Source organism: Saccostrea cucullata, unplaced genomic scaffold (assembly GCF_032062105.1).
Source record: "Saccostrea cucullata isolate Sc308-1 unplaced genomic scaffold, CSIRO_AGI_Scuc_v1 ctg1712, whole genome shotgun sequence".
NCBI classification, from domain to species: Eukaryota; Metazoa; Mollusca; class Bivalvia; order Ostreida; family Ostreidae; genus Saccostrea; species Saccostrea cuccullata.
In genome coordinates, this window is record NW_026938754.1 from 66,228 (window position 1) to 82,070 (window position 15,843).

Sequence of the window (15,843 nt, forward strand, 5' to 3'; positions counted from 1 at the left end):
TGTAGGCAATTAAAATTGGGGTTTATCTTTTTTTTGTTGGTTTAGCAACCCCTTTCAACTAGCTCCCCTTCCTATTTCCTTCCGACGCCCATGATACGGTAATCGACCTACAATTTAAGGAGTGTATTCAAACTGCCCGCGAATTACCAGATATCCAAAATTTTCTGGAGAACTATGACCATCAAATATGTGATAATGAATGACATAGAAGATGATAAAAAAGGAAATGAGGATGGACATTTTCAGTGAATCCCCCATACACATTTGTTTTGCACTTTGATTAAACCTTTCCCTGTTAATGTACAACTACATGTATTTACAATTTACAAGTTTGAGATAAAGAGGTTTAACTGTATATATAATAATACATGTATATTACTGGGGATATGTCGTGTTCTTGTTAATTTTATTGCAAGCTAGAATGAAGAATGAATACCCTAAAATTGAGAGAGAGAGAGAGAGAGAGAGAGAGAGAGAGAGAGAGAGCGAGCGATTTCGATCTAGAAATATTTTCTACACATTTAAATAAAAAAAATTCATACCTGTTTTCATAATTTTATTTTTAAACTTTTATAACCCCTCCACCCTAAAAGGCATGATGCATAAGACGTGTACAGCAACTTATATCTTTTTATCTAAAAAAAATCACACTACATATAATTTCTTAGTGAATAAGGTTAAAAACCAAACTTGAAACGATGGAAATGTAACCAGATGGTTTAGACTTCGGGATCGAGATGCCTCTCATACCTCGATACGGATACGGATACGTATACGGATACGGATACGTCAGATAGAACAATCTCTAATAGCAACGTCAGGAATAGTCATATTTAGATTGAAGTATCCCCAGACTGGTTGTTTGTCCAAACCAAAATGCCTAAGGGTATGGTGAAGCAATGTGGGCATTCGTTTTTTTAAGGAATACTTAGGAAAAATCTTTAATCTTTTTCTTTTCAAAAACAAACAACATTTTCATTATTATTTGTATATTGACAGTAGATAGAAAGAAAGTGCACATTTATTTTATTTTTTAAGGTTTGATACAAGAGGGTAAGGTAGGATCACTATGAACGATCAAAGATTTTCCATAGAAATACTTGAGGATTTTGTTTTTAAATCTTTATCTGATGAACAGCAAAGCCATGGTTAGCTATATTTATATTGAAGCGTCGTCGGGTAGTATAGATTCTAATTTGTTCAATTCAGAACCTCAAGATGTAGGATGGGACCACAATGGCCAAGCAGACTTATACATGAGAATTTATACTACGTAGTAGGAAAATTATTTTAAAGACTTCTTCTTCAGAACAGTAATGATTAGCTATGTACATGAAGTATATTGAAACATCCTCATATTCAAATTAAATAACGACACCTGGGAGTAAGTTGGGGAAAGGGGTAAGGTGCAGCCACAATATATTTTCTTAATTCTATATAAGAAGATATTGGAAACTAGATGTGTTTGTGAAACACTAATGTCCCTGTATGACAGCCTATGGCAAAGGTAAAAGTTTCTCACATGTAAGGTAATCTCAAAGACCAAGGTTGAGATATAAATATACGTTGCTCGATCTTTCCAAAGAAAGGACCTGCATCAATAAGTATACCTGTAAAATATGAAATATCCAAGAACCAACTGTTCATAAGTTAGGGCTCAGGTCAATTTTTTTAAAGTGGGTCAGCTCTAACGTCAAAGGGTCGAAATTGACATCCAGGGAAAGGACATATAAACAGGAATATATTTGGAATGTAAAAACCCTAGCACGAAGTTTTCGAAAGTTATGGCAAGAGTTAAAATTTATTGCATTTAAAATTGGCCAAATCAAATGTCATGCATGGACAAACGGAAAACTTGTTTAAGTCTAAATGAAGGTCAAATATATAAAAACCCAAAGAGAAAAGTTGTTACGAGGAATGCACATAAAAATTATTAAAACCATAGCTCCAACCAATCAAAAGTTACGGCTAAGATTGAAGTTTTTGTGGACAAGTAGACAAACAGATTAACAGACAGATGAACAGGGCAAAATTTCCGATTAAGGAGAGGCATAAAATCTGCTGAAAAGATCAAACGGACATATTTACTAAGTTGAGAGTCGTGACCCAAGGATTTGTTATTAGTTGTTTTTTTCACTTTGTTCGTTTTTTGGCTTTAATTTTTGGTATAAAATCACTGTTTTATATTTGCATTTGTATATTTACATGTAGATGTACGTTTTTTTTTATTTATATTTAATCACTGTGTGTTATATTTGTAAATATAGTTTTTTTAATTTATATTCATTCCATAAATTAAAACTTCATCGTTTCCTCCTTCTATTTCAAATATTTTAAATTCATACAATTTTTGAATACATTCCTAACTTAATAAAACTAAGAAGACAAGTCGTATGATCTCCTTCAGAAAATTTTTGAAAATTTAAAAAAGATGCCTTATATTACGGCATTTTGTTATTTTGCATTCGAATTACTAAGCCGATCACATTTTGTCTGGCATCTGCTTGAAAACTTCGCATTTTAGATCTCTTATTATAATCAAGAAGCACTTGAGCAATTAGGAGCAAACTTGACACAAAGCATCCTTGAGTAAAGAGGATTCAAGTTTATTGAAAGCAGAGACTCCAAGAGATACCTATAAAAGGAAGGTAATCAAGAATTGGTGAAAATTGTTACGACTCTGTGGTACCTTTTCTTTTATTTTCCACTTGAAAAGTGGAAGGGTATATAGTAATCGGGATGTCCGCCCGCCCGTCTGTCTGTCCCTCCGTCTGATAGGCTTTGGGGTAGCCATCTCTTATCCACAACTCATACCACTGAATGAAATTTGATAAGACTTTCACAGTATCTTAATTACATATTGCCGTTGTGTACTTCTTATTTTACTTTTTGATCCGACACATATTTTTTTGAGTTTAACATAGCAAAACATTGATACTGCCATTATATTCATATGGGAGGCGGGGGCATCGTTTAGTGAGCTCATTGCTCACATTAACTCTAGTTTCGAGTACATAGGGTATATCGAGTAGACATATGAATGGAAGTAAAAATTGTGAATCATTAAAATGTCTAGTTATCTAATCTGTAGTTGAGGGCCACATCAAATGAGGTATGAGGTTTTGAATGAATGCTGCTTTATATGAGTACAAAATAGGTCTGCTGATAACGGGGTATAATTGGTACCCATAGGAATTCCAATAGTTTGTTGGAAGACCATCTCTAAAAAATATTTGAAACTACAGAGATATCGTTAATCAGAATCTTAAGTATCTTTTTATATCAACTACAAAGTACTTGTGAGTACAATCAGAATGTTTCTGAGGAATAATTTTGCAATTATCCAAGGACAAGAAAAGTAAATTTACGAGTTCCAGTAAACAAAAACAGCTGTCTGTGATCCCTAAAAACCGATTTCATTTATAAAGGGGTATGATTAAATAAAACGTTAAAAAGTCGTATGTTTTGAAATTATTTTTCTTTTTTTGGTATTTTTTAATTAACCAGTATATACCAGTACTGTTTATGTACTTATTTAAGCGACTTATATTGTACAAGTGTAAGTGTTATTTTACTACCTCGTGTAAAGAGCTTGTATACTCCACATTACATATAATGTGCAGCAAGTGTTATTCATTACAATGTTCTTAGTTTCCCACTTGTTACAGAAAAGAGAAAAAAACTCTTCAGTCAAATGAAGAGACAATAATGTGTAAGTATTAATCTTGCTTTTGTTAGGAGCTGGTCGGCAGAAACTCTTATACCTAGCTTTAATTTTTCTTGTTTGTTTTGATCATATTTTAATTCACACAAAAGAATTAGTTACAAGTTCTTACAACTTAAAAAAACTTTCCTTGTAATATATTCAATAAATTTCATTAACCGCAAACGAATTATTTACAATTGAAGTGAAAATGTAAAGTTAAACATAAACATGATATATATATACAAAATATTTCAAAGACACCTATTAAAGATTAGTTTTTCATCAAAATAAAGCATCATATAGATTCGGTACAGTCTTCCCTTCCATACGGTTCATCATGTTTGAGCCCCCTTTTCCGAATCTTATCATTTCCAGTACTGGGTCATTTGATTTTCCCTCTTTATGAATTTCCTCTTCTCAAAGATAAATCAAAGTATTAATTTCCGTTAAGCCTGTGTAACAGCCTTTAAGTCGCCCCTTCCCAAATGCATCATCTGAATCTTCCTTTCCCAGAACATATGGTTAGAATCTCCCCTTCATTTGAACTTCCTTTCCAGAGATCACATGTTTAGAATCCCCACTCCATTTGAACCCTCTTCCAAAGAAAATATCATTAGAATCTCCCACTTCATTTATATCTCCTTTAAACCATGGCACACACTGGTATTTTGAGTCTCTGATTTCCCAGAACTATGATTTGAACTTCCCTTCCTCAAGCTTCATCATTTTAATCTCTACTTATCCAGGTCACCTTATTTGAGTGTCCATTTCTCCATTTACCAAGGGCATTGATGTGGGTGGACAAAACGACCAAAAACAAAGTGATTACTGTTAGACACCCGCAAATCCTTTCAATTCCTTGGTTAAAAGGCAACGCTTGCAAAGCTTTTCAAAGATTAAATACTATGTACATGCAATGTATATAATGCAAACTTATTTACAATTTAAAAATACTGAAAAATAATGCAATAAATAAAAATCTAAATAAGTGTTCAAGTACTGAAGTTTCCCATTAAATAAAAACATTCCAAAACACTTGCACAGTGTTTACATTATTGAAAGTACATACATGTATGATTGACTAAAACCCTGGTAAACTATTGTATGGTGAATTCCAAAACACGTAGTATAAATATATTAATAAGGAACGCGGTTAAGGAACGACAAATCAAAAAACTATATCTCAAATACATTGAAAGAATTTGAAAATGCCATCTAGACTAAACAATGTTTAGAATAATGCTTGACTTGACAGAAATGTCCCTAATACTATCAATGTTTTATTGCAGAATACCAGGCTGTGCGGATTTCCGCGCTTCTCTTTTCTTTTGGAGGTTCTCCATTTGTTGCTGTATATTTCCAGATACATGACGGATGTTCGGAAGTGGCGCCAAAAGATCAGTGTCTACGTCATTGGACATAGTTGGTGCCTCGCGAGTAATTGCAGAGGAAACAGCTTTGATCTTTGCCCAGCTTTTCCCGTCAGATTCGTGGGAATCGTGTGTTTTACTTTCCTCTAGGTCTGTTAACAGGTTTTGCATAGTTTTCATAATACTTTCTGCATAATTAGTTTCTCCTGCGGGTTTCATTTCCTCTGTGACATCTTCCAACATATCGCGCATGCTCGTCATCAAGGTATCTGCAGTGGACACGATCCCGGGACGCCCGCGGCTTTTTTCAGACGTTGGATCCTCAGCAGCCATAGCACCATATCTTTCCATCATGGCTTGTAACTCGCTTTGTCCCTGTTTTATTTGTGCAGTTGAGGCGTCGATGTCTCCAGTTTTTACGTGTTCTGCGGCTTTGTGAAGGATATTCTGAGAGATGAGTCTTGCATCGTGCATCAGATTTGCATTTATAGCATCAGACCTCCCCTCTTTCTGGTCTGTAAATTCGCCTCTAGCAATTTCTACAAAATATTTCATCCTCATTCCCGATGCTTTCGTATACTCGACCTTCGCTTTCAACACAACAGTGTTAGGTTCATCACTAACGTTACTCAAATCTAATGCTACTCCAATATGGCGCGTCGAAGCTGCTGGAATGTCGTAATAAAAGAAAGCTTTCTCGGATTTGTTTCGACCACTTGAACTTCCACGTAAACGGACTTTGTTGTCTTGTGAAGTTTCACTATTTATAATGGTTGCACCATTAACAGCTTCAATTACTACAGAAACATTCCAAACGACTGCGGTCTTTCGAAGCATGACCGGAAGAAAAAGGTCAGGGTCATCCATCTCGGACTTCTGGACATCTAGATGGTAGAAGGCATCGCTGCTGCAGCATTTTGACAGTAGGTACATTGCCTCCGATATATCATTTCCGGTAGCTATGGTGGAGATGCTAACCCATTGATTCTGTGAGTCGTCCAAATCAAACGCGTTTTTTCGAATTTTCTCTCTAACTTCATGAACCAGTTTGTTTGGCTCTTTCGTGCCTTCGTTTATTTCACCATCAGAGAAAACAATAATGGAGTTTCTATACATCAGTAGATCTTCGGGTCTGAAAGGCAAACATATTTTTAAAGACTTTTTTATCAGTTAAGGGTTAGAAATGAGCTTTCCACTAGTCCTCTGAAGAGTTTTTAGTTAAAAGTCACATTTAGAGAAAATTTCAACTTACTTTCATAAAACTATTTTTTTTTAAAAATGAAAAGCGCATTGACATTAAAATTTATGAAAACTAAATAAAATTTATGTTCACATGACATGTGAGATCGATCTTGAAGTTCTTTTACCCTCTGGCCTTTTCACTAAATATGTCGATAGCCCTTGAGAGACCAGCACTAAGATTTGTCTTTGTTGAGAGGTATGTCTTGTCTAATGTCTCCAAAACAGTCTTTAATTCTCTCTAAAATATATATTTTGATTATTGTTTTTTTTATAGACAGCTTAATATAAGATGGTATGAAATGTAATTCTCTTAAAATGTAGAGTACTGCTTACTCGAGTTTTTCTATTGATTTCCTGCAGAGGCACCAAAACTTGAGTTTTTTCGCCAAAAGTGACAACAGAGGCGAAATCTCCATCGTCCAGAGAATCCACCAGTTCAATGGCAAACTTCTTCATTCGTGAAAGCTTGCTGTGTTTACGTCTTTTATCGTACTTTATTCCCATACTCCCGCTTATATCAACCAAAATCAGAATCCTAGCTTTGACGCAATGTATCTCCGTGTCTTGTCTTGTAGAAAGCTCCATCACGACTTTTCCCTGCAGTTTAAGAAATAAACATGATATTTTGTTTTTTCTTTAACATGATATATCATTGTTGCTATGAAATTCGCTTCGGCAATACGGTATTTCTATATATTATAAATCCCTACCTTTTCGTCTGTCTGCAGCACCTTGTAAGTCAGGTCCACGTCCCTCTCCCCTTTGTTTGCCACCCTCACGCTATCCCCCCGAAGTGTGTCCCGCTTCATACGGACCTCTCCTTTCGTGTCCTCATCAGACCCTAAGTGAAATCAGGGTTTTTTTTAGATTGTCTTAATATTTTATCATCAATTTGTACGACAAACTCTTTACTTTGTGTATTTAAATTTAACATTCTCAGAAATTATTTTTAAAAAAATCATATTAAGTGAAATTGATGACAAATGTTTGCTGTGAAAGAATTTTAATGTTGCTAATGATAAGGAATGTATCTCTAACATAAGATGATTAGGCTTTGCAGAATAGAGCAATAGAATTTTGTGACAACTTTATAGAGTTTAAGCTTCTGTGAGTGTCTCTATACATTTGGATTGGAAAAGCAGGTACACAAGCGGTTAAATTTAATATGATATACTTATCTTAACCGTATAGTTTAATAATATTTTTATTATTGTATGATTACATGTATCGAATGTGATACAAACAACTGAGCAGCCAAATGATTTTTACGTAGATCACCGGGCGTTTACTTACAACACAGATAAATGCTGTTAAACAAAAAAGATTTTTATGTTAAAAATTCCCAAGTTCGTTGAAAAAAAAAACTTTTTGGGTGGACTATCAAAGAAATATATTATAAATGAACGTGGGCATGCGCAAATAACTTACCGGAAGAAGAAGAAGAAGAGACATATACCAGCCCAGTGGTGTTTTTCGTCACTTGAACTTTCGTTTTGGTTCTTGAGTCTGTGGATAATTTCTTGACAGGAAAGCGTTCACCTTGAGAACACTTAACAAATCGTGGCTCTTTTTCCTCTTGATCTGAACTTCGACCTTTAACCTTAACAGGATTTTGCCTATCAGACAGTCGGTGTTCTGTTGAACTTTCTTGACCTCTGGTCAAGCTTCGTACCCTTGCCTTTTGTCCGGTCTTTAGGTCTAACTTTTCAATGTCCTCCTCGCTTAGTATTTTTAAAGTTTGAAAATCTTCAATTTCTTCATCCAGTAATTTCTGCACTGTCGCCTCATTCAACCCATTAGCAAGCAAGTATTCGCGAAAATCTCCATTTGATTCTGAAATATTTCTTTGACTAAATTTACATGTAAGAATTAAAAAGCTTTTGCTTTTATTATGTATATTAGGATGTAAATGACAAACTAGTATAATGATTGGTTAGTAGATTTCAAGCAAGCTTTTTTGTTTGAGTAAAATTGTTAAGAAACAGATATTAAAGATTTGCAATGATTAAAAAGAATAAAATTCGTCAACACATGAGGCTTATTATGCATCCTTTATTAAAAAAATATTATTGCATTGCTTTATTTTTAAAAAAAGATCTTTAAGGAATCAAATTAATAATTGAAAAATAACTAGAGGAAATGCATCATGGTATTACGCTCGCATGAAGCGTAATGATAAAAAAAAGTTAAGGCTTCTAGGCATGTATTACCTTTCCACTTTAATATACTTCGCTCTTGAAAGATAAAATTATTATACAATAGAATCTCTTAAAAATTGTCAAAAATAACCCCTTAACATTTTAAGGTTGGAAAAAGTGTTATGGCATTAACTATGATTGTATGACACTATCGCTTGAAATTTTTTATAGATAAAATCCTTTACTTTGTTTTGGTTTGGATTTTTCTTTCTTGGGGAGAGGCTCTTCTTGAAATTTGACTCTCATGTTACGCTTGGGAAGCGGTGGGGCGTCAGCCTCTTCTCCGTCCTCCTCTGAAGACCCGGATGACTCCATGGCAACGGCTTTGCCTTCCGGCAATTTAGAGTATACATTTGCAGTATCTCTGTATTTATTCATTTGATCTAAACAAGAATTTTAAATCACTTTTCTTTTCACCCTTAAAGAATGTAAAAATAACAAGGCTCACAAGGATGTTCCTCAGGTTTGTAATAGCCTTGTTATATTTTTTCCTAGAACAATTCATTTGTGTAATAAAAAAAATACTGAGTATTTAAAGATACTTTGGAGGAAATTTCTAAGATATGAATGTACTAAATTATCTCCACTTCCGTTTAGCGTGAGTAAGAATACACGTTCCTGGATTTGTCGTATAGGCAAGCTTTTTCACGTTGGTCGACATCCATTTTAAATAGACAGATTTAAAAACTAAATTTAAATTATGTCCGTGTTGTATATTGGACATTTATTTAAGAAATGATAATCGAAACAAGTCAACGCTATAATTTTTTTGTCGTTATATCTTACATTCTACCCCTTCTCCAAAACAGAGCGCGTGGGTGGATCTGAGGGAACCATAACCATTGCTGGCTTAATAATTGTTATGAAATTCTATCCTAAAATCTTTGTATTTAATAAGGTAAAATGGTACAGCATTAAATACTTGACAAATTATACAGGACATTGCTAAATGGTTTTAAAAGGGGAATTTGAAGAACAAGACCGTTTTGTTATAGATGACAGAAAGGGGGTTTATTCAGAGCTGTTCAAGACCATACTCAGAATATCTACAAAAAAATACAGTGCACATGCTTGTTAAATCAAACATTTATAAATTATTGTTATTATTATTTTTTTTTGGAAAAAGGAAGAAACCAAGACAGTAAAGAAACAAGTGTATGCAGTATTACACTTCTCTAACAATTTATTTAATCAAATGTTTTCGATAAACTTACTACTTATAAATATACATTTCTGTATACAAAAACAACAACAACAAAGATTGGTTTATACTCACCTGCAGTATAAACAGCAGCCATCTCAAATCTGAGGAAAAATATAATACTAGTTTTGATTTTGTGGGCAAAAAAAACAAGACAAGACTAAGGAAGTAAAAAAAAAAACAAGCTACCGTATAAAATAGAATACCGGTCAAACGCTCAACTAAACACTGAGGAAGTATGAAAAAAGTTCATTATTTGAGATAAATGTCAAAAAGTAGCGTCTACAAGTGTAATTTTTTAACAACAGTAAGTAGTGGCCTCTTTACTTCATTGTACATAATCATATATAACTCAAAAACTCTATATTAAATAGGAGGAAACTTGAGTGTTTCTTACCAGCCGTTGTAAGACACGATTTCCCCCCGAATTATCAACTTCTAACACAATTCATTGTACATTTAAGAACCGGGAAGGATTAAACCAAAGCAGACAGAAGTAGGGGAGAGCTACTATCAGAAACTGTTTTTAACATGATACAAGCTTATCTTTAAACAAGAGGTCCATTGGTCACAAGGCTCACCTGATAAACTTTAAAAATGTTGCTCTTCACCAGATTTCCAACCTTGTAATACCTATGCCCGGGTTATAAGTTGGACAGTTTAGAATTTACACTACCCCATGATGCCTCTACATTAGTTTCATCTTTTCTGGCCCAGTGGTTCTTGTGAAGAAGATTTTTAAAGATTTTAATTACATATTTCAATGTAAAACTTATATCACCTATTGTGGCCCCGCCCTACACCCGGGGTCATGATTTTAACAATTTATAATCTACACTCCCCCAGGATGCCTCCACTTAAATTTCTGCTTTTCTGGCCCCGTGGGGTCTTGAGAAGAATATTTTAAAAGATTTTTCCAATATATGTATATTTCAATGTAAAAATTGGATTCCATATTGTGGCCCCGCAATACTCCCGGGGGCCATAATTTTAACAATTTAAAATCTACACTATTCCAGGATGCTTTCACAAAAGTTTCAGCTTTGCTGGCCCAGTGGTTCTTGAGAAGATTTATCTTCTTTTCGTCTTTTATTGATTATCTCCCCTTCTTGGTCCTTCATTTTAATAATTTTAATCCCCCTTAATCCAAGGATGTTTTGTACCAAGTTTGGTTAAAAAAAGGCCAAGTAGTTCTTGAGAAGAAGCTTATAAAATGTGAAAAGTTTACAGCCGGACGGACGGACGACGGACAACGGTTGATCAGAAAATCTCACTTGAGCTTTCAGCTCAGGTGAGTTAAAAGATAATTTAGCTAGCACTGGAACCATCATAAAACACAAATGTAGATCTCTGACCCATTGGTTTAATTTGCTGAATCGATTTATTATAAACAGTTAATAGTGGTGTCCTTGAGTGGCGTTGTGGGACACGGGTCTCAATTCCGAATAGAGAATCTAGAATGGGCTTCACGTTGGCGATGACATAAATGTCCTTTTAATATGCATTGTAAAGTTTAATGTAATTTCAAGTTTGTGTTACCGCCGAAATATGGATAAAATATCAATTATTCAATCAATTTTGAGTTGAAAATATAATTACATTGTATTTAAGCAGGGATGTAGCATTGTTTTTGAAATGGGGAGCCAGGGGAAAATCAACTTACCTGAAAAAAAGAAAATTGCCCCAAACTCGAAAATCCTAATTTTTTTTTTTTTTTTTTTGGGGGGGGGGGGGGGGGTTCTTAGGTTCTAACTTCTTTCAGCTCTAAATGCTACTCTTACACTACTTTATTGCCCTCACTTGACTATGCTTCAACAAATTGGGAGGGGGGCTTTCAATGAACACCATTGTTACATACTTGTGAGAATGTGCATCTACTTTATAATTACATGTAGTATTTCAATGTGTTAGTTTTACTGTTAAGTACATGTACCGATTGCTTGTTCTTTTCTTCTTCTTTTTTTATAGGTTTGTGATTCGAAGATGTTTATGTATCAGGCTAGCTCTATACGTACGAGGATAATTTTTAATGTTCGTACACAAAAGCTATAATTTTCTTAGTAATAATCAAACTTTAACTGTCATAATTATGTGTAACATATTCTATATAGACCATGACTAAGTAAATACAGCCGGGTAGTATTATATAAAACCATACACAGACATTGGATTCCTCGTCACTTTTTATATCTTTTTCTAACTAAAGATATTTTGTACATTCCTCGGCCTCCTAACCTCTCAGACACGTACTTATCTCTGGTTCAGAAAGGGTGGAGTGGGGCAACCAAAGAAATTTCGGATATCCTATTTCATGTGGGAAGGGGTTATGTTCTTTAAACATTATATTTCATAACCTAATCTTATTAATACACTTTCACATTACCCTATTTAACTTTACTACAACAGAAAGGGGGTGCGATAAGAAACGGGGTCTTCTTTTTGATTCGTATGACCTATTTATACGAATCCACTAAGTTTAAAGATGAATGTTTATTCAAATATAATAAACCCGTCAGAGATAGATCCATTTCTTGATTGCTATTCTAGTCACGTACGAGTGAAAGTCGAAATTCTCTTAAAATATTATATCATTGTAATTATGGAATAAATGCTAGTAATTTAATTATTAATCATATACAATTTTGTTTAATTTTAATTATTCAAAAATGAAGATAGTACTAGAGGACGTGTGAAAATTTAATTACGACACAATTTTACGATACTCGGGTTAGCAACAAAACCTGATTCATTGAATCAGTGAACATCGCCAGTTATATTTAGAGGTACTTGGTGTTTGTAATTCAAAGTCCTTATTTATCGCTGTAGCATTGAACGCTTCAGAGAACTGTATTTACAAAAAATGAAATAAGTAAATGACATACCTGTTTATAGGGCTTTGTCTTATTATCTGTTAACAAAGTTCAGGATTTCACAGGATTTCCCGTCGTAGAGTGGTAGATTAATACTTCCTCATGCATTGTTTACAAATGTCAGCCCAACGCGGAAGTTTAAAACAGATTCACAGTATACCGTGAAAGACATTTAGCTTTGTCTTCTACATTTTTATAAAATTTGGCAACTTGAATGTCTTTCAATATGCTTTGCAAACTAATACAAACATTACGGAACGGAAATTATTCACGATTCATGCGCGGATCTTGTATGGAGTTTTAATATTTAGTACCTTTTAAAATCATTCATCTTCGAGAGTTTTCAATCCGCTATTCTTCTGTCCAGGAAAAAGAGGAGCGGATCGCAAATCCTCGGTTAATTAACTACAAATGTTTGAAGGGCTTCACAGGCAGGGTGCTATATTCTTTTAAATGGGGACTTCATGTAAAATTGAATAATGATATTATTTTTTAACTTAATGGATAAAACCATACTACAAAAATTTCGTTATTTGATATATTTTCCTAATTCAGACGAAAAAAATATATAATATAAGATTCTATGCAAAGAACTATAAATTTATATCAAATTTTGAAAACTTCCTGAAATGTGCTGAATTCCTAAGTTAAAAAAAATATGAAAATGTTCACAGAAAAACAAAAAAATAGAACAAATACAGTAACGAAAAGTACTTCGCCACGGGACCCCAGATACTACCGTCTCATCTGTAGGACCGGTCTCCACGTTCCACAGTGGGATTCGAACTCGCGACGTAAGGATCAACTTCTTACTTCACAACTTACCACTGCGCATACATATTTGGTAGAATAAATGTTGGGACAATGGTTAAGTGCAGTCATATTTTTGCTTAAATAGAAGCATGTTTCATGCCATGATGTAGTGAAGGCTTCCCCATTGCCACAGCATCTTACCTGTCGTCTGTGAGTAAATCCAGTTACTAACCATTCTTTGAGTATAATGTTCTTTTTTGCCAGTATTTTCATTGGTGAATTGTAATCTTCCTCTTGGTAAAACTGCAGAAGAAAATGTAGTTGCATGTAAAATTCAATAAAAGTGGTTTTAATTAGTTCTTTTTCCAATTTTTAATATTCTTCACAAGATTTTATTGGATAAGAATAATTTTGTCTAAATTCCAGACACAATGATATAACTTAACATGAAACATGGGTCCTTTTCTCTATTTTCCGTGTGGTTGATAAAGCTCTCGTTCTTGGTGTCTCTATATAATTAATAGTGAAATTTTGATTGTTATACAATATATTATAAATTATGATAGATCACATTAAATAGCTCGGCATGGCATTATCTATTTGAAATTTAATTTTTATAAATTTTTTTCGGTCTGGTATTAAATGTGATAGATATATAGATACATGTACATAAGATGGTCAGTCTACCGTTCTTTTGAACAGGATACTGTATACAATATTATTTTCCCCCCTGTTATTTTCACTCTCTCAGATCGATTTTGATTAGCCTAGTCACCACTCTGTTTAGGAAATTAAACTGTTTTCTTTGAATTCGCTTTTTTTTTTTTTTTTTAAATTCGCCCACTTATGTCTAGGGTGAAGAGCGAGAAAATAAATAAAAATGAAAAGGGAAATTTTCCTGTTCATACAATGTATATGTAGTAGTTAATACAGGAGCTAGTACATGAAAAATCCAAGGAAATAGTAGGGACTGGCTTTAGACAGACTGCAATGCAGATACGTATGTTATCAGCCGCAAAAATAACCTTATAATCACAAAAACTTGATATTATGCAAGGCTGTTTAAAAACATCTCCGAATAAAATGTGTTTGTTGTTTTTATATAGAATATAATTATCTTGTATGCTAATATAGAAAGTGAGGGAAAATATTAATGTTTACTAGTAGTTATCTTGACACAGCCTTTGAAGGGACTACATTCCTCCCAGGAACTACAATGACACTGGTGGCCACAGTTCTCTCCGTAAGACGGGGAAGGGCAGGTTGTCGAACAGTTGTCCCCGTAGGATCCAGCGGGACACGCTAGAATCAAGCAGAAAACAGCTGTATATTCTATTTGTTGTTATAATGCTTGGATGAACACGTAAAATACATGTTGAGATTAATCTGCATTCATAGCTTCATTTAAGACCTTAGGCAAACATCAAAGAAGATATAATTATATTTGTTTACATTTACCTTCTAAAATGTGCAAAAAGTGAAGTGTTTAGATTTAGAACTTTCTTACCAATACATTCACCATTGCTCGGATAGAAGTTTGTACAGCACTCCCCTCTAAAACATAAATATTGCAATGCAACTTTTGTATTTAACGATAGTGCGAACTAAACTATCGAACTATTTTATTTTTGAAGGCATCAATTTAAGCTTAACACAAAAGGATTCATTTACGCCTAATAAAATAGCTCCTTTAACAAGTAAGAAAATCAACACCAACATTTCTCAAAAAAATTCAATATTCATTGAAATTCAATTTTGTGACAGTTTTTATTTTTTAATCAATTAAGTATTTTATCAGTGTTAGTACATACCCTGCTTCTACGTACCGATTGTTTACACAGTTTCCCTTACTAACTGTTTCTGCATTTAATGTGATAACCAATAATGCCAAACCCACATTTCTACCACGCCATGAATTTAACAGTCTCTTAGGAAAATACAAAATATTTTCCATTTTCTAATTTCCTTAGTGCCATTCAAATGTTTGATTAAAATACTTATGTTTGAGTTGAATCAATTACATATATGAGTTTTCTAATTTGCGCAGTTTAGAGCTGTATCCTGACGAAGTGGTTGACACGGAAACGTTTGCATAACTTTTACATCAACACTGGACAAAAGATTATTATTTTCCGGAATGTTCCAATTGCACAGATCAAAAATAATTCTATGTTTAAACTGCAGTATTTGTGTAAGTCCAGAACTTTAAGCCGTACCATTCAAAATATTGTAGTACTGTTTTACTGTTTACGTAATGATAAACAGTCCATTTTATCTTTACGATTTTTAAAGTTTGACAATCTAACCATAAACCTAAATAGAACCACTTTCAATAGGTCTATGATCTAACTAACTGAAAATCCAAACAAACAGGCAATATAACGTTAGATTATAATTTTTTAAACCATATTTCACATTTACTGATATAGGTATTTTTGCAATCTATCAGGCATGAGCTTTTCTTTTTTTAACATAGTAAATATATGAAATTCATTTTTTAATG

General features: G+C 33.6%; 2 protein-coding genes across 4 annotated transcripts; both read right to left on the reverse strand.

The window, feature by feature from the left end:
• Nucleotides 1-4,037: 4,037 nt before the first annotated feature.
• LOC134251202 (uncharacterized) lies at nt 4,038-8,928 on the reverse strand. Of its 3 annotated transcripts, XM_062733588.1 has the most exons (7): nt 8,702-8,928; nt 8,529-8,552; nt 7,747-8,151; nt 7,029-7,159; nt 6,652-6,915; nt 6,444-6,556; nt 4,038-6,208 (listed from the first exon to the last, which is right to left on the reverse strand). In XM_062733588.1, the coding sequence occupies exons 1-7, from the start codon at nt 8,892-8,894 to the stop codon at nt 4,987-4,989; spliced, it is 2,352 nt and encodes a 783-aa protein (XP_062589572.1). In that variant the 5' UTR covers nt 8,895-8,928; the 3' UTR covers nt 4,038-4,986. The 3 variants fall into 3 exon arrangements, with proteins under 3 accessions (XP_062589572.1, XP_062589573.1, XP_062589574.1); XM_062733589.1 differs by lacking the exon at nt 8,529-8,552 and having other exon boundaries at nt 8,702-8,927; XM_062733590.1 differs by lacking the exon at nt 7,747-8,151 and having other exon boundaries at nt 4,039-6,208; nt 8,702-8,926.
• Nucleotides 8,929-14,490: 5,562 nt separating this feature from the next.
• LOC134251207 (platelet endothelial aggregation receptor 1-like) lies at nt 14,491-15,494 on the reverse strand. Its single transcript, XM_062733594.1, has 3 exons — nt 15,152-15,494; nt 14,848-14,894; nt 14,491-14,642 (listed from the first exon to the last, which is right to left on the reverse strand). The coding sequence occupies exons 1-3, from the start codon at nt 15,292-15,294 to the stop codon at nt 14,491-14,493; spliced, it is 342 nt and encodes a 113-aa protein (XP_062589578.1). The 5' UTR covers nt 15,295-15,494.
• Nucleotides 15,495-15,843: the final 349 nt, after the last annotated feature.

Excerpts from the sequence above, each read along its gene's own strand:
- LOC134251202 (XM_062733588.1), bottom strand. The coding sequence starts at position 8,894 with ATGAATAAATACAGAGATACTGCAAATGTATACTCTAAATTGCCGGAA. Across the intron at positions 7,160-7,746 it reads CTCTTCTTCTTCTTCTTCCG|GGTCTGATGAGGACACGAAA; the intron begins GTAAGTTATTTG and ends GATTTCACTTAG. Across the intron at positions 6,557-6,651 it reads AAATCAATAGAAAAACTCGA|AGAGAATTAAAGACTGTTTT; the intron begins GTAAGCAGTACT and ends TATATATTTTAG.
- LOC134251207 (XM_062733594.1), bottom strand. The coding sequence starts at position 15,294 with ATGGAAAATATTTTGTATTTTCCTAAGAGACTGTTAAATTCATGGCGT. Across the intron at positions 14,895-15,151 it reads AATCGGTACGTAGAAGCAGG|AGGGGAGTGCTGTACAAACT; the intron begins GTATGTACTAAC and ends TTTATGTTTTAG. Across the intron at positions 14,643-14,847 it reads GAGCAATGGTGAATGTATTG|CGTGTCCCGCTGGATCCTAC; the intron begins GTAAGAAAGTTC and ends GCTTGATTCTAG.